The following is an 18,737-nucleotide window of genomic DNA, read 5'->3' on the forward strand; positions in this document are numbered from 1 at the left end:
GGGGGGGGGGGGGGGGAGACAAACAACAAAAACAAAACAAAAAATGTAGACAAAGACTTTTACCTGGATCGAAGGTGGTGTTGTGTGAGGGGATGGAGCGAGCGAGGGAGGAGCCTCGGAGTGGGGGGGGGGAAGAAGAAGAAGAAGAAGAAGACTTTCGGGGGCTGTCACGTGCAAAAACAAGCTGATTGTGTGTTATCACAAGGGCAGGCCGCCATTGACGCATCCGCTTCCTTCTATATTTACGGTGGCTGAGTTCGAGGAGCGAGCTATTACCGTTGATAAGTGACGGCCCCGGGGACGGCGGTGAATATGTGCCTGTGTTCATACATGTTAATGTGTGTGTGTGTGCTCTGTCTCCTCCACCCCCCCCCCCCCCCCTCCTATCCCTTAGCCTGTCAGGGGCATGGGCCTCTGATTGGGGGGCCCCGGGCTCAGTCGCCACGGAAACTGCACCAAAGCAAACAAAGGGGTGGAACGGAGCCGAGGGAATACGGTGACACAAAGGGGGGGGGCTCCCTTGCACAGTGGAAGATTTCAGGAAAAAGAAGGGGCTCGCTCACAAAAGCGCGAGCCGCCGCACAGCGATGGGCCGCCTCCTCTCTGAACACTCGCTTGCCGCCGTGCACATGCCTCGAAATGTTGAATTAATTCCCCGTCTCCCTCCCCGCCGTGGAGTCGCTTCATTAACACATGCAAATCGGCCGGCAGACGTGATTAGTCGATTGCTATGATTCTCCATGCGGCACGTGAAAACGGAAGCCGGCCCAAAGTCACTTCAGCTCAACCTCTGCTTATCGCTCCGCCTTTTGTCAATCACTTTTTCTTTTTCTTTTTTTCACGCCGGCTGACTGTAAACCGATGAAAGCTTTGATACCCCTTCCTTTAAATCCCCCTTTTCGAGTTCCCGCTAGAAAACAAGCATCAGCGGCGTAAGACGGATTGCGCACGCCAGCCGCGACAATGACAACAAAAACAATAAGGTTATTAAGATTAAGCTATTGTGAACGAACAATAACCCGATTATGGCGAATTAAATTCCTGGAACCCTGAAGTCGAATAAAAGCAATTAATAAAAATAAAAAAATTAAAAACAATGCGACGGAGGATTTAGATACGCAGCATGTCAGTCAAACCGTTCAATATTTCCCTCCGCCATGCAGCGGACTGTAACGTGGAGGAACAGCAGACATGGCGACAAACAGGAAGTCATTGTACTAAGGCAAGGGGATTACATTTTCTCTGGGGCCCGTGGTTGGTCCAGTCCACCGAGACTCATTAAGAGTGGCCTTGACGTTGAGGGCCCTCGCTCCCTTTCAACCTGTTTGCGGGCCACGATCTGCCGAGATCAAACGCAGTGCGATAGGTGAGGGCGCTCTCAATGGCCTAAAGCTGCTCATTCATCCTTTTTTTTAAAGACAGGAAATCAGGCTAAATGGAGGCCCGGGCTCCTCCCCCCGCCCCGCTAAAGAGGCTTCTGAGGCTACTGAGGCTGCAGTGAGAGGTTGTTTTTTTTTTGCAGTAAAGAATTTCAAATGGCCACGGGCCTTTGAGGGGGGGGAGGGGTGCAGAACCAATAAAACCCGGGATTACTTGTGTCAAAGAAACACACCTGCATTTCATACATTGTCAGGGGAGGTTTTTTTTTCCTCCTAATCACTCACCCAGGCAAGATGAAATGAAATGCCCTTTTCTTTTTCTTTCTTTCTTTTTCAGGGGAAATTCAAACCAAAGCAGCTTCGTTCTGGAATATTTTTCATGTGTTTTTACTTGTCTACTGTGCATTTTCCAGTCTCGGTGCCTGCGTGGTGCAAATAAAGAGCTGACACGTCTTCGACTCTTCAGCCTGGAAGTCAGTGTTTTTCAGCCTCTGCTTCTGTTCTTGCCGACACATGAAGGAACCATTACTTGTACCAATAAAAGGCATGCCAGTGTGTTACAGCTGCAGTGTGTTCGTCTATGTCTCGATCAGTAACATGGGGTTGCCACGGGTTACATTGAAAGATCAGTTGAAGGAACAATATTCCGAGATATAGCGTTACAGCAAAATTGACCAGGTTAGCTTTGGTTTCACATTGCGACTTTAGGGAGACATGTGTACGTCCTGTCGTCATCATCGACAATTTATGGACCGGTTTATTGGTTCATTTCCTTGTCTCTGTAATATCATTATGGTTTTTGCGACCGGCATCACCAACGTCAGACGCAATACTCGATACACTTGTTCAAATACTGCGACTGAACGCCATTGTCGTTAAAAACGTTAAAGCCCCAGTGTGTAACTTTTGTCATTTTCTGGCACCATCTGGTGGTAACGTTACAAACCGCAACCAACTGAGCACCCGACAGGGGACACTTTATGGTGGAGCTGAGAATTCAACGCGAATGCAACATATTCTGGACCGTTTTGCGTTTTGTGCGACAACTGTATCCAACACGACGCAGCAAACATGGCGACTCACACGGAGGTCTGGTCCACCTCATGTGACTATATTTAACTCATTCAAAAACATTGGTTCTTTGTAGCAGGTACATAATACATATATGAACACACAGTTATGGACAATATATTCAATATCTGTGAATAAGTTTTTCTAAATTTTGCACACTGTAGCTTTAAATCGTCGTAGGTGATGTCAATCGTGTGAAAATTGCAATTAAATATTTCCTCTCCTCCTCCACCTCAGCTCATCTCTGCTTCTCTCCCCCGCTTCTATTTCTTCCTCTACTGTTTACGGCCTTCTCCACTTCCTGTTATTGGGCCCGAAAGTCTGAGCCATTCCAATCCCAGAACTGTGTGCGACCACAGCAAATGAACAGATGGAGATAAATGGGGAAAAGGGGGAGAATCAGGAGGGAAAAGAACGGAGACGGTGAACCGGAGTAAGTGATGATGAACCGGAGTAGGTGATGATGTTTTAAGGTCAGTTTGCACATTCACGCCCTACAAAAAGCAAGTATAGCTGTCACCTGCAGCTGTCTGTACAACGGCTATTTGGCATATTAAATATATAAATGCTGCATTACTTTGGACAAATATGTCTGAACGAGCGAGTTCTCCTTTCCAGTACGTCAGTGTTTTCCCCTTCTACGTTTACCTCATCACAAAAGAATCCTCCGGAGCATCGCCTCACACGTGGCTCTGTAAATCAGGATCAGTGCACGGCGACGGGGAAACTTTCACTGAAATGCCACGATGGGCCTCATCGTGATCGCACAAAACCTGCCCCATACTCCGTCTTTATCTTCCCCGCGCAGCCCTGGAGCCGCTGCCCTACTCACAGTGCGGTATCAGTGTTCTGTATCAGACCGCGGAGAGCGAGGGCTCAGCACCGAGCGGAGCCTCACTCTCTCTCCTCCCTGAGTCTGTGACAGATGTGTGATTGATACCCGCGGTTGCCGGGTGATATGCTCGTTCTAATTTTAGCCACCGGCTCGCTCGGGGACTCTCACACAAGCAACAGGTAAATTGGAACGCCGGAGCCACAGTCCATTTGTACTGTAAATAGGCACTGACAAATTATTTTCCATGACAGCCGCGCGCGCGCGTGTATAGCCCCCAGATATGAATGATGCAGCGCGCGAGGCTCAGAGAGTGGCACGCAGCATCCGCTATCGGTATTCATGCTGCCGGAGTAAGTGCTCGCACTTTGTTGCGCTCACTCACTGCTCGTGCTCAACGTTCGAGGGTAAACAACCAAACTATTTTTAAAAACCCACACTTGAGACTGTGACATTTAGATGTTTTTCGCACGATGACAGTGGGAACCGGGCGGAGGTAGTATATCTGTAGCGGCGATTAGTCCAGTCGAGAATTAAATAATAATCCGAATAGCATTAGTCTGATGCTCAGTGCAACGGGGAGAAATTAAAGAAAATAAAAGGAGTTGGGAGGCCGACTGTTAACTGAGGAAATGAACATTGTCATATAGGGTACACTAAACTTTCAGGAAATGAATACGCACTTTCACCCGCAATTGATGTATCAATAGATGGACTTAGTTCATCTATATAAGCGGTTGGTGACCCGGAGTCTTCAGTTGGGTTTGTTAAACCAGAAGAAGAGGAGGAGGAGATGATGCCATTAAAGGAGTGTGCCAGTCCAAAGCTTCGGTAGATATTTGAATCGCATGCTACGTTCATGTCGTACTGTATTCACTTCCATTGGTCCATTTCCATTGCGCTTTGTCTCATCGCTGTGTTTTTTCGGTGGATCAATTATCCAAACTCGGCGAAAAGACAAACACAAATGTTGGATTTAAGTGAAATAAAGGTCAGCACTTTTGATTTCCTTACAGATACCAGATTTATTTAACTTAGTTTTACCCCCACACACCCCCAGACCTGTGCACCTAACTTTGATGACCTCTGGCATAGTGCTATAGAAACTTTGAATTCATATCTTTCCAATACTTAATGAACTTATAAAATCAGGCCACAGCATCAGTGTGTGACACTCGCTCAACAGAGAGTTCCTCTGGAAATAAGACCTACAGCACGATCAATGTGACCTTTGACCTCTGAGGTTACGTATCAGTATAATCAATGACAAGGATTTATTCTCTATACATTATTTATTGACATTGGTTATGTAAAAAGCCATTTCTTGTTACACGTGAAATGACCATATCTGTGAAACATGGTCTGCGGAGCGAGACGACCTCAAATCACAGGGACACTTCGCTTTCTAAAAATGTAACCTTCTTTTTTAGGAACTCCCTTTTCTTTTTTCTTTGCTTTTCTGTTTTTTTCCTTTCTTCCAGTTCACGTCACACGGCCCGGAGGAAACTGGGTCATTTTAATCATTTGGATCTCATAAAGCAACCAGGCCGAGCGATCTGCCAGGTGCCATGTGGGTCAGAGTCCACCTTCGGCTCCCGTGCGGCTTCCTGACCGCCGCCTTCCCTCGACTGTCACTCGTGATTAATCTGCTAATGGCCACATGCAAATTCTCCAAATAGCCCTTCGTCGAGTGTGACTGTACGGCTGATGGGTGTCGGTGGAGACTGTTCAGCCACGCCATGCATATGGATGAGCTTGTATATATTTAGCAGCCAAGTTGCTTTTGATCACCGCGGAGAGATCGAGTGAGGACGAGATGAATGGTGGTCCTGAAGCCGGAGCCACGTTAGCTGCTGACCACCTGCCTTTCGGTTTCAAGAAGAAATAACAGATGCACCAAAGCGGCAGCAACGCGACGTTAGCGCGCTGGGGAAAAACTGCAACTTCACAAGCAGAGGTTGTTAAGGCCTCAGAAAATTCAATTATCGGCATTTGAGGTAGAAAAAGAAGTTGTGCCAAGAAAAAGAATGTGATCAGAGAAAGTTAAGGAGTTCTGCTAACTCGTAGCAAATGTCAACATTGCTTGACCAAATCTACCAAAATTGCTTGCACCATTGAACAGATCAGCATGGAAGATCTTGTAAGAGCTATAAGTAAATGTTTCATAGAATGAGTACAGTGTGGTACTCAGAAGTAGTTTGGCTTTCATCAGTTCAACATTTACTTTATTCAGAATCATCGAGCTTCGCTGTCTTCCCACGATTTCACTCTGGACATCGGTTTTCTGTGAGAGTCATTTTCCTGTAAACGCTCCGGCTGATCCAGAGTAAAGGAAGAGAGCCGAACCATTACATGCTTCGCCAGCAAGTCTCCGAAACACAAGCGGTCGCGAGAGGTTTCCGAGGGACACAGGGACACATCTGGTGCCGCCGTGAGCCTGGTCTGGTATTAAGTAGATATGAAGAAATCTTTCGATTAGAAACTGGGAAATTGCTTCTGTCAAGGCCACTCAACTGGGAGGGAGATAGCTCCTGCTTGAAGTGGGTCTCAATTTGGGGAAAAAAGGAAGAAAAAAAGAGAGAGAGTAACCTAATGTGGCATCTTGATAACGTTTATCATGGACAAAGGAAAGGAAGGATACGACCTCGCTGGAGACGCGTCCCCGTACTGTGTTAAATGTGTTTAAAGCTGTCAGAATATTCCATTCTTGTAGTGTCATTGTCCTGGACCCAAGAATCCGTGCTCGCCACGCAGGAGGATTCTGACTTTCAAAATAAAAACCAAAGCTTGCTCGGCTGCACCATTTTTTTGGGGGATGAACTCGTTATCGCGACGCTGCGGATGCCGCCCGCACATGCTCCAATTAGGGCTCTCTAAATGTTTAATAAGCACAATCGCTGTGCAGAATGAAATCTGCCACATGGGGCTTCAAGGAACTGTAACTCTCTCTCTGTGGGCCACCTTTACCTTATGTAGGGGAGGGAGGGGAGGGGGGGTGGGGGGGTCCTTTGTAGAGAACTCAGGCATTCCTTTTGTAACCATTTTAAGGGCCAGTGCCTCCTGGTCAAGAGGTGGCCGCTGAATGGACTAATTCGGCGGGATTAGTTCTCTGTGGTGGTGATCCAGCCAGCCAAACAAATGTGACCTTATGGTGCGGAATATGTGCATGCACAACTATACACTGACTCCGTAGGAGGAGGGGGGGGGGGGGTTCAGTCAAGGGATTAGTGGGAATTAGCCGTTGAGGCATACCCTACCGTTTTCAGATTGTCTTTCTTGACTTTGAAAGACTTGTTTAACAGAAATCACATCGCAGAAAGAGATTGGGGGGGGGGGGGGGGGGGGGGGGGGACCGGTGGCACAAGTGGCAAAATACCAGCCAAAATGAAAAAAAGAGGAAACTCAGTGGAAGGTAAGCCTATAGACAGGGGAGCTAAGCAAACTCATAACATCCACCGTTTGTGCTGCAGGGATGTGTTTTCAGTCTCTGAGGGCCAGAGAGAAAGAGGGAGAGGGGAGAGAGAGTGTTGGGGGGGGGGACATGCTAGAGCTGCAATACACAAAACACAGGCTCCGTGCGTGTCAGGTGACCTTTTGTTCCCGACCGGGCTCAGTTCTGCAGGACTGCACGGCCAAATAAACAGTAGACGTTCCGGGGGGGGGGGGGGGGGGGGGGGGGGGGGGGGGGGGGGGGGGGGGCTGCTCTGGTACGAGCTTAAGAGGCGTCTGACAGGTGACGCTCAAAAGGGAGAGATGATATGGCCGCGGCGTGACAGAACGCCGCTCTCGTGCTCACCGACGAATACGACATGGCGGTGATTCACCCTCTGTCCAGTTTCTGCGGCTGTTCTTAACACTCGGTAGCAGGTAGACATTTCCCTGGAAATACCCTGTGGACAAAAACAGACATTCTACATTTCTTGCACTGAATGCAATGGCTCACTTTCTTCGATGATTTAGTGGGAGAGAAGGGGTGAATGAAACCACATTGATTCCGACACCTCCACGCGGTGCATGAGTGTACATGGTATTTTACCCCCTCTGCAGACTTCTGCAAAACTGAACGGTGCATAATGTGATTTTCCCGAGCAGTGTGCTGTGTATGAAGGGGGGGGGGGGGGGGGGGACAGTGTTTAAACACAAACAAACCAATCAAGCGATCCATAAACCCCGCGAGCCCCCGAGCTGCTGCCGCTGCTGCTGAGCGAATAAAAAACAAGAACAACAGCGAGGGGAGGGAAAAAAGCTCCAAACAGAAAAGAGCACATTGGCGGACTAGTATCTCAAACATCATGAAGAGGAAAAATCCACAGTCAGGGCGGCCGCAGTGCCGCCCTGACTGTTTGATGGATGAGTTCTCTCTGGAAAAAGTGCAGAGAAGAAACTCCACAGCAACAGCTGAACGGTGTAATCATGTCAAGAATATTTATTTTTCCAAGAGGAAAAATTATTTCAACTCCGCACTCTTAGATACAGAGTTTTGATCTGTGATTAGAGCTGGACTTTGCTCATAATACACGTACACATTGACGAGTGTGTAAAGGCCATTCGAACCCTTTAAGCAGCAATATAGTTATCACACTTCACGTCAAATAGACAAAGAACTTGGCAGCTAAGAAAAATATGCAGAACGCCAACAGAAAACACAACAACTTCTCTCCATATAAATGGATCATAAATGGAAATTTGTTGGAAGGGAGTTGTGGTCGTCTCGGCCTGGAAAAGAATTAATCCGAGACGAAATTGCATACCCCTCCTGGTTAAACAGTTGCGAAGCAAAATGAATGTACAATGAGATGACCTTTGACAAATTAGAACTAATAAGTACTTTTTGAGATAACCGATGAAAAAACTACAAAACCCTCACCACTGGCAGGAAGTGGGACGCGAACAGAACTTTAATTTAGCTTGAAAAATAATGAACAGTTTAAGGATAAATCTTTGTAGATGATGCCAAGATTCTTAGGCTGAGTCTAAGTATAATACATGTATGAATCCACGAGCTGAAAGGCCAGTTTCATTTGGTGCATAACTTTCCATTTTTGTGTGCAGTGTCTTTCTTACACGAATCAATGATCTCTCACCAAATTGATGTATATAAATCAACGTAAGGACCCCTCGGTCTTACTACGCTTATCCTCCCTTATCCCCCCCTCACGTCTCAGGAACCACAGGGGCCGTCAACATTATCGGCTTTATGACATGACTGGTAAAGATCAGCGGGATTCCTCTGAGCCCCCCATTCCTCAGGTTTTAAGCCCCCCTCCCCGACCATATTCCAAATGCGCCATTAAAAACCATTTATGACTGAAATGTACTTAACAAGTCTGTCATCGCCGCGGCTTTGTTACCGTCGACTGAGCCAATCGAATGTGAAGTGGCTCGCTGGGCGACCAAACCCCCCCCCCCCCCCGACGGTGAAGTTTGAGGCTGGGGGGCTGGGATTTGGTTGGTGGTGGACAGGTGGTTTCACTGGTGAGGCAGGAGCTCGGTACGGAGCCTTTTGAAAACCCCTCGACCGGAAAATGTGGCCGCTTTTGAGGCGACAAGAGAATCGGCACTACAAGCGGTGACAAAGTCATTCAGTGTGCCGTGCCGTGTCTTCAAACATTACAACAGAAACAAGTGGTGGACAAGGGTATCTTTCAATGAAGTTATATTGCATTCCACCTGGAAGATGGTTAGAATTCACAGAGGCAACAGTTGATCTTCTCTGCTTGGTTTTCTACCTGAAAAAAATCAATTGATGACCTTTTCGACATGCTTACAGTTCAGTTAGTCGCCCCATGTGTACTGGTCAGATTCAGAAACACCTTGCTTCGTCCAAACTAGCCGGCCCCTTTACTACCCCAGTCAAGGAGGTCATGTTTTTGTCGGTGTTTGTTTGCACGTATGTCAGCGAGCAGGACTACGCAGGGGTGGGGTATGACCCAAGGAAGAACCCATTAACTTAGTGGATGCAGATAGACATGCGGATTCCAGTTCCTTAACATTGCAATATATGCATTGACTATAGCATGATGCAAGTTTGGGTACATGTTTAGGTTCACACACATCATGGACGACAAGGCTGTTACGGTTTTGCAGAAAGGACCCGAATCCAGAGTGCGGTGAGATCGAGCTGATTTATTAAAGGAGGAACAAAAAGGTGGCTTGCGGTCTTTGAAGAAAAAATAAATCCCACTGAGGGTGTCCACTGGGAGCAACAACCGAAACTGAAGTGACATAACAGACCGGGTGCAGTGACTGGAACAAACATCACCGACTGGAAACAGGCGGAGAACGGGTTGGAACCGGGACGTAGCTGGTTGCACACAGGACGACGTGACAAACACAAAGCGAAGCACGGAGACTAAGTAGACACGAGGAGGCACAGGTGATGGGAAACAGGTGAGACACAGTCCTACAGGTGTGGACAATCACGGGGGCGCAACAGTCAAAACACCAAACACACACAGGAGAACAGGAAGTGACGGCACACGCGGAAGGAGACTACAGAGTAAAACGAGGAAATCACCCATTCAAGATGCAAAGGTGGTATGTCTGCGACCGAGAGCACGGTACCAACAACCAGATGAGAACGAGCCCGTTCATTGGTCCGCCGCTTGCTCGTGCATGGTGTCACGTCTCGTGGAATTCAAAAGATGGCGGGGCAACGGCGAACCATATCACATATGTTGTTTGATTTGTACACTTTTAAAGCATTTAAATGCAGCGTTTAATTTGGTTACGATTACAGTTTGGGTTGGTTGTTGTTGTACACTAGCATCAAACGACAACTTCTGTTTAACCAAAAATATTGTTACTCTTGTATATGTATATTTAGAAATACCGATATATATAACTGTAGATGGTGGAATCTCTGGCCGCCTTGAGTCTTGACAACCGCTCATCTAACTGACAGACTGCTCGGACTGTGCAGTTGTTTTTTGGATGAGTGGTTCTTGACAAAGATTCCTCCATTAAAAAGAAAGATGTTTTTAACTGTGAACTGCTCTTCCTTTTACCATGGTAACGTGTTTTCTTTGACATCTTTGAAGGTCGCGCTCCGGCTTGACAGACACTGCGCCGGGTTATCTCGCAATTTGTATATATTCGATGTAAATTATGGCAAACCAAACCAAGCTTCTAGATGACATGGACCACAGACCGTCCATGGACGTGAGGGTGAAGTTACAGTGCGAGAGAAAAACTGTGATTTATGTGATTTAAATGTTTCAAAAAGCTGCAACAACAAAGGTAAATATTACAGTTTTCACTTTAAGTTTGAACTTGCTTCACACGCTTCTCCGCTCTGTCAATACAGTAGCTATACAGAATATGAAGAAAGAAAAACCAGACTCAAGCTGCCTGTATGAACCTGCCTTTGGCCGCTCCCGTGAGTGAACCGTCCAGTGATTTGACGTCCACTCCTTCGTGACGGTTGACAGGTGGAGTGGAGAACATGTGGGGGTGAGGCATCTTCCTCAGGAAATGCCAGAGGAACTCGACTGACCTCTGAAGTCTCACATGGATCAGCGGACACGGATATATATATATATATATATATATATATTCACACAGCAACACTTACCAGCACTTAAGCGTCCGTGCGCCCGCACATCACGCGCACACATGCACACAAATCAATCACCCGGCCGCTAATGATGTTGTTGGCGTTAATGAGGAAGGGGACGCGCTCATGAAGGCGGCTAACGCTAATCATGGAGATATCCCACCGACGCCCCTTTAACAAGCCGTCATGTCAGGTCAGGGACTCCAGTCAGGGACTGAGGCATTGATTAACCCGCATGTGGATCGCGGTTTGATTCAAGCCAAGAAACATACAAGAAATAAGAAAATGACATCTGCAACATGTGGAGGGTCTCTGAGGTTATTTACCACCCTGAGGAGTGCGTCCTGAAAAAAACCAAAACACAATTATGAAGCTGCAGTACAGTGGAAATTTTGCCATCTATTTGTTTTTACCATATTGTCAGATCTTACATAGCCAAATTTAGATATATTTTCCATCACACACTGTCAGATAAACATCTTGCAAAAAGAAAATCGAGTGTAGTAGAAAGCTTGTTTTAATGTTCACATATTGCCTTTTTATTGATTCAATAACTAGACATTTCAGTAAATGCACCCAGATTTAGTCGAGAATATTATGACGGCTGTGAGCAGCATTATTTTCTTTGAAGGAGCCATGCACACCTTGCCTGTAAATGTGAAACACGAAAAATCGCCTTTGAGTCACAAGCTTTCCAATCTCGTGACACATCTGATGACAGACATGGCCCGAGGTACGTTGAGAGCTGAACATTGCACTAAAGATGTGGTCGTTGTTGAAAAATCTCCTCCAAAAAACCACGGGGCAATAATCTGCTCGCCAACAGCCGCCACTCTCCTGGTCTCAGGCTCTGAGATCCAATCCTCTCTTGGGGGATTTGCTCCCATTCAGCCACAAGAGCATCATAGTGAGATCCGACACTGGCGATGTTCTCGGTGATAAGGTCTGGCTCACACACTCGACCGTTCCAGTTCGTCCCAGAGGCGCCACACAGGGTTTGAGGTCAGGGGCCTCCATGCAAGCAACTCAATTTCCTTCCCACACCAATACTGGGAAAGCCATTCCTTTATCGGCCTGGGAATCGAGCGTGTCGGTGTTGTCATGTCGGGCAGGTCTTAACAGGTCTTAACAGGTCTTAACAGGTCTGAGCAGGTACGTCCACACACTGTTGGCCGGGTTGTGCGAAAGAGGGTTCTGGGTATACGGCATCAACCTCTCGAGTGAAATCTGATCTCATCATAACTGAGAGACTCTCCGTGTATCTACAATATGAATGGCTGAAATTGATATACAATTTGTGTGAGAGAAGAAAGACAAAAAAATGTTAATCGGAGAGTCAAACTTATTTGCACTGCAGCCTTCGCTTTCCAGCTCGCTGCCACTAATATCATTTACCATCCTGCAGCTGATTGCAAATCCGGGATCTGGTTTCCTTTTCTATATCTAAATATTAATAGTCCCCATTACGCGAAAATTACTTTCATCTCCGACTCACATGGAGGGATTAGATTTTAATCAGCGCATTAAATATGACTTTCTATTCCTGCAGATGGGGGAGAGGACGGCAGGCAGCCAGTCAATTACGATCGCGCTCTGTTTGCAGTCTCACAGTGACGCCCCGATAAAAAAGTCTTTGTTATCGCAGAGAGGCACTGCGAGCATAAACAAGAGGACATAAAGTGACACGTGGGGATCGGGCAACGTAAAGACGAGCTTCTGTCAGGGATCAACGCGGCAATAAAACCTTAAAACTGAAAGCTTGTATGAAACATCCTCCTTTGATTTCAATCCTCGATAAACAGCTGATTTGAGTCAATTTGCGTCAATATCAGTGACTGAAATGTTTTTGCTTTGTCTCACTTAACTTTGTCGCTTGTCACTCGCCCGTTTACGCACTGGCCCTCTTGCTTGTCAAAGAACTGTCTTCAGACTACTACTGTTGGTTTACAAAGCACTGAACGGTTCAGGGCCAAAGTACGTCTCTGATCGTCTGCTCCGCTACCAACCACCCAGATCTCCCCCGGAATCGTCTGGAACAGGTCGGCTCTCTGTCCCCGAGGTCAGAACTGAACGTGGAGAGGCACCTCCATCTATCTGGAAACCAACGCCCCCCCCCCCCCCCCACCGAAAAACCGCAGGACAGCTGCTGCAACTCTCGGTTCTTTCAAATCGAGTCTGAAGACTTTTCTGTTTGCCGCTGCCTTTCGGTAAATAAACTATCTATGCATTTCCTACACTGCACTGTAACTTTTTATCACATGTGCATGTTTATTTTCTCTTTTGAAGTACTGCATTTTAATGTGATTTCATCTGTTTCTTCCCAACGCTTTTAATGTTTCACGTAAAGCACTTTGGATTGCCTTGGGTTTAAAATGTGCTGTACAAATAGACTTGCCTTGCCATTAAAGATGCAAGAAGAGACTTTGAGTACATGAATATATATGTGCACGGCATCTTCTTCACAAAGGCCCGTTCAGCCGTTGTCTTGAAGCTGAAAATGGATCACGTCGTTCACTTTCCGGAGTGATTGTGATTGACCACACCTGACAGTGACTCCCACGAGTGTGCTCTCTGTCTGTCTATTCGTCGCTGGTGGTTCCTCGGGGGTTATAAATGCCCAAACCAAAGCGGTTGCGCAGCTACTTGTTCTGGATGCTCTGTGGTCTCAACATGGCTCGGCCGGTCGCGTGTGTTGTGGCGCTCATGGCGCTTGCCGTTTCGGCGCGACACTTTTCCGGGGACAGGCCGGGTTGTTACAGGCCGGTGCCCAGGAAGTCCAGCTTCGGGGTGAAGTGAGTTGACTTTTTGTTTTCTGCACTTCCTCGACTCTAATCGTGTTTCCGACTGGTCAAAATTTGGGTTTTGCCAACCCCCCCCCCAAGATGTGGAGATTCTGTGGTTTACGGCGACGCGGTGGATTTGGAAAGCTCAGCTTTACAATTGGGGTCTTAAAATTGACAAGACAATCCTGCAGTTTCAGGTTCTCTGACGTCTTTGGTTCAGTTCTCGGCTCAAGTGAGGTTTGCCTGGAGACTTGCTCGCATGTCTTGTCATTTCCACTTTGTTTGTTTTTTCTAATGCCTTTCATTCAGTAGTTTAGCTGGGTTTGATTTTAAAGACTTGGCTGAAACATGCATACTCCACCGAAATTCCTCAACCGCCACTTATTTTTGACGGGGCTTGTCGGAGCGGCTGTGCCTTGTTACCTGGCTGCGATCTCTGTTTCTGCCTCACCATAGTAACCTTCCTGAGGCTGTGTGCGTTGAGAAGCCTGACTGGTGGTGTCACTGGTGGCCTTCAATCTCGCCGCGCTTGTACAAAGAAATGACACAACCCCGCGGTCTCTTCCAGAACCACCGTTCGTCTACGTGAACTCCTGAATCCCGCTCAGCTGCCAAAGTCCTGGGACTGGAGGAATGTTAATGGCGTCAACTACGTTAGCACGACTCGCAACCAGCACATCCCTCAGTACTGTGGCTCCTGCTGGGCTCACGGCAGCACCAGCGCAATGGCTGGTGAGTGTTTCCCATCTTCCAGGTTGTGTCAAAGGGTAGCATTGATTTGTACTTGCCCACTTTAAAGGGATATAACAGTCAAATAAATTGACCTGATGGTGTTATAATAAATCAACTTAAACCTGGTAAGGGTTTTTCAGTGATATCAAATAATAAAAAAATTCAAATTTGTGAGCGCTTTTCTCTTTTCTTCCGTAGATCGTATCAACATCAAGCGCAAAGGAATTTGGCCGTCTGCCTATCTGTCCGTCCAACATGTGCTCGACTGTGCCGACTCCGGCACCTGTCACGGAGGGGACCACGGCGGGGTGTGGGAGTACGCCCACGCGCACGGCATCCCTGACGAGACCTGCAACAACTACCAGGCACTCGACCAAAGTAAGAGCTCAAAAACAAGAGTCCCGATTCCATCGTGCGTATGTAAAGATGATTTTAATCAAAGGTTTAATGTTGGTTTTCTCTCCAGAATGCAAACTATTCAATGCATGTGGGACTTGCACAACTTTTGGAAAGTGCAACGTTGTGCAGAACTACACTCTGTGGAGAGTGGGTGACTTTGGAACCATTAGCGGACGGGAGAATATGATGGCAGAAATCTTCGCCGGAGGCCCAATCAGGTTTTTTAAAGATGCGGAGAGTCTTTTGCAGGCACTTGACAGCTGCATTTTCAAAATGTGTCAAGTTTCCAATTGTCCTGCATCGGAGGCTGCCTAACATCTTCCGCCTTTCTATCAGCAAAAGTCACTTTATTCTGTTTACATAACTTCAGCTGACTCCTTCGTCCCTCCAGCTGTGGAATCATGGCCACGGAGATGCTGGACGCCTACACCGGGGGGCTTTACTCGGAGTACGTCAAGACCCCTGACATCAACCACATTGTGTCGGTGGTGGGCTGGGGAGTAGAGAATGGCACCGAATACTGGATTGTGCGCAACTCCTGGGGCGAGCCATGGGTGAGTCATGACAGTGACTTAACAGCCAGAGTTTTGCACGGTTCAGTAGTGTTTTGAACTTGGCCATTTAAAAAAGAGTTTTACTTGAATGACGTGCACTTTGATTTGTAATCAAAGTGACCTTGTGTTTTGTTTTGTGTTTTCCCTCCAGGGCGAGAAGGGCTGGATGAAGATTGTGACAAGCGCCTACAAAGGAGGAAGTGGAAGCCGGTATAATCTTGCTTTGGAGGAGGACTGCATGTATGGAGATATGATTGTACCCGCAACCTACTGATGGGAGGTCAAGGCCCCGTGTATTTAAATAAAACTGCCTGATTTTAGGTCCATGCTGTTGTGATAGTTACATCTTTGTCCTTTTACATGTGGTCTTGATGAACAAAGTTTCAGACTCAAACTACGTATTTTACAGCTGGTGAAATTTGTTCATGCTGGTGTTTGTGACCACTTCAACTTTGACCTGTGAATCGGAAGGGACAGAAGAATCTAGGATGCAGGCCATTATCAATTGGCTGGTCTTCCTCCAACAGAATATAGCTGGAAGGCGGAAGACTAAACGTCAAACACAATTTTTTTTTTTTTTTTTTTTTTTTTTTTTTTTCCATGGTTTAAAAAATGTGTTTAAAGAAACCAATGGAAATTAAAACAAAATCTGCCTAGGTTACCAAATCCACTAATTTTCCTATTGCACCTAGGGCAGATCTTTACTGCATTACGGCCATATAGCCATTACTTGAGTAGCATCGGCCATGACTATATTTTGGGGTAAACCTCCAACCATTCACCCTTAAAGGTTAGTTTTCTATGCACACGAAGGTACGAAGTTTCAGCTCTTTGCCAAGAAAGAAATTGACCTCATTTCTATGATGGTGCTTTCCTACACTGATTAGGTTTTCTGTAGGAAAGGTACCTTTTTGCTTTATTTGCATCGGCCTTATGTCCATGAGGATTGGTAGAAGGGTCAACGTAAATGTGCTTTATAGTGATACACTGACCGTTATGAGATTTCCCTTATGAATGATTTTTAAGTCTTTACCTTGAGGCTTGAGGTCACAGGATGACCAGAACCAAACCCGTCACTTTACAAAGCTGATGTTTGTTCTCCATCTCTGGGCTTGATAAGCAGACCCACCTCCTTCATTGACTGACATGCTTTATTAGTTTCAGTACTGTCGTGCTTCTCGAGTAACATCCAGTTTAATCACCAGTTATCTACAGTGGCGCACACACACCGCAGCACAAAGGCGTCCCAAGTTTATATGCAATTATGAAAGAGACCCATTTTCTTGCTGTTCGGCTGGGGAACAAAAGAAAACCGAGCACTTGGATATTTGGTTCAGGGTGCGCAACAATAATAAAAATGAATAAACCCAACAAGCTGTAGTGCTTCACTGCTGATATGGAAATGCATTCCCATTAACTGCAGTTTCCAATCTGCGTCTCTGGGGAGGAACAAAGGCTAATCAAACCTTACACAGCAGCACCACTAACTTCAAGCAAGGCGAACCGTAAGCCTATAAAGCTGTGGCGTGTCCGAGTCGAAGTCCACTGCGAAAACAAATATTAAACAATTTGGCTGCTCTGTATTATGCGATCAAGCCCCCCACCCTTGAGCAATCTTTCACGTGAAATTAAATTTGTGCTCTGATTAAATTTCCTGCATGTATTCTCATTTGCATAATCACAAACGCAGCTCTAATGGCCGTGAATGGAAACACATGGTAGTCTTTGGGAAGGAGCAGTCCAAAAACAAATGCAGGTTGCAGTTGCACATGAGCCATTTTCATACCGAGCGATTCAGCATTCATCTTCATTACAGCAATTGATATGGCAAAATGGATTTTTCAGCAATTCCTGCAAACCCATTATGCATTGTTTCAGTGATCAATATGTTGCTCTGAAAACATGGAGCTGGAGGAGGGGGGGCGGGGGGGTTGTTATATGGAAAGATTTTTACTGATTACTGAGGCCCTTTGTTGCAAAGTCCTGGATTATTAAATAGAGTTGGAGGGACGATCCCCTTGTAAAGTATCCCTGAGCAAGGCATTGTAATGAAAGTAATTAAAAAGAAAACTTTATTTCCAACGATGTATGCATGGCAGCGGCCCCTAGCAGCAGCGTATGGATAAGCAGAAAGCTTCCCTGAGTGTGTGCTTTGTGTAATCCTTCCCCCCGCATTCACTTTCCCAAGGCCACTGCTGAGACTTGCCTCCCAATATGAGCAACACAGAACAAAAGATAACCAGACAGCCACAAAGCACATTCTGGTATTTTGCAGGGGGGGGCAACAACAAAAAAAATGCCCTCTGTTTCAGCCTCTTAGGCAACATACACTGAATCAAATTTTAAAGATTAAAAACAAGCCCGAATGGCACGTGTGAATTATTACTGGCAGTTATGAGCACACGCACTAAGGCCGAAAAACAGAAATAAGATTTCTTCTCTCCGTGCAATTCCACAATAACACCAATCATTCATTTATTGGGGTCAAATATGCATTGGGCAGACTTCTGACAAAAAAACACTGTCGTCTGTTTGTCAAAAATACAAGGAGCGGGATCGAAGCGCAGAATGTGTTAATAACCATAGTCACAATGCAGGACGGAAAATCAGTGGAAAATTGGTTTTAGGAGGCGGTATAAATCTCACACATTGCGTAATTCATCTAAGGCGCAAACAGGCAAAATATATAGATGTAAATCTGGCGTTGCTAACGAGCCCATGCAGGAAATCTGATTTGACTATTAGAAATGAAAGTATCTCTGTGTTTCTCCCCCCTGTCAAGCAAAGAACACTTACAATCACTTAGTCGGTGTGATTCCTAAAATCGATTTGCAGCCACAGCCCCCCCCCCCCCCCATATCACCAACCCCCCCCCGCTGGTGTTATGCATCGTTCGCCTGCTGATCTCACTTCCTCGTCCAATATGCTCATCCAACCTGAAGGCGGCCGCGGAATTAGCTCCGGCTAATGGACGAGTATTAATCCCTCTTAGTCACAACAAAATTAAGGAATAATGTGGCCATGAATATTTCAGTTGCACTGCAGCAACACAGGAATCTGCCGGCGCAATCTGCCCCGGCTTGCAGAAAAATAATTGGCGATTACATACATTATTAATGCTTCATCATAAAATTCATATTTCTTTTTCCAGCACCAGCTGAACTGGGGGCCCTCGCAGTGGAGAGAATCCAATGAGCAAGTCAATACAATTTGAAACTAACTTGCTGAACAGACAGGACAGAGAGAAACGGCCTCTGAAACATCACGAGGCCGTTGAACCGTGCTTTTGTTCCGCTTTTATCACTCATGTCTCCGGAGGTAGCGCATTCTTATTAGATCCCCCTTTAAAAATAGATGCAAACCTTCCAAGTCAGTGAGTTTGCGCAGCCTCCCCCTGGAAGTTTTAATTAGAACACCAGTCACTCGTGTTAT

At 46.4% G+C, this 18,737-nt stretch overlaps 1 protein-coding gene across 1 annotated transcript; it reads left to right on the plus strand.

Annotated features, from left to right (window-relative positions):
• Window positions 1–13,471: 13,471 nt before the first annotated feature.
• Window positions 13,472–15,631, plus strand: LOC118319521 (cathepsin Z-like). The gene is made up of 6 exons (XM_035649970.2): window positions 13,472–13,629; window positions 14,189–14,352; window positions 14,551–14,730; window positions 14,819–14,969; window positions 15,143–15,305; window positions 15,457–15,631. Exons 1-6 carry the CDS (start codon window positions 13,490–13,492, stop codon window positions 15,577–15,579), a joined length of 921 nt encoding a protein of 306 aa, XP_035505863.2. The 5' UTR covers window positions 13,472–13,489; the 3' UTR covers window positions 15,580–15,631.
• The last annotated feature ends 3,106 nt before the right edge of the window (window positions 15,632–18,737 follow it).

Source organism: Scophthalmus maximus, chromosome 9, assembly GCF_022379125.1.
Source record: "Scophthalmus maximus strain ysfricsl-2021 chromosome 9, ASM2237912v1, whole genome shotgun sequence".
Lineage (NCBI taxonomy): Eukaryota > Metazoa > Chordata > Actinopteri > Pleuronectiformes > Scophthalmidae > Scophthalmus > Scophthalmus maximus.

Bases quoted from the DNA above. Each gene is read 5' to 3' on its own strand.
- LOC118319521 (XM_035649970.2), top strand. From the start codon at position 13,490: ATGCTCTGTGGTCTCAACATGGCTCGGCCGGTCGCGTGTGTTGTGGCG. The intron at 14,970-15,142 runs GTTTTTTAAAGA...TCGTCCCTCCAG, and splicing joins TTCGCCGGAGGCCCAATCAG to CTGTGGAATCATGGCCACGG. The intron at 15,306-15,456 runs GTGAGTCATGAC...TTTTCCCTCCAG, and splicing joins ACTCCTGGGGCGAGCCATGG to GGCGAGAAGGGCTGGATGAA.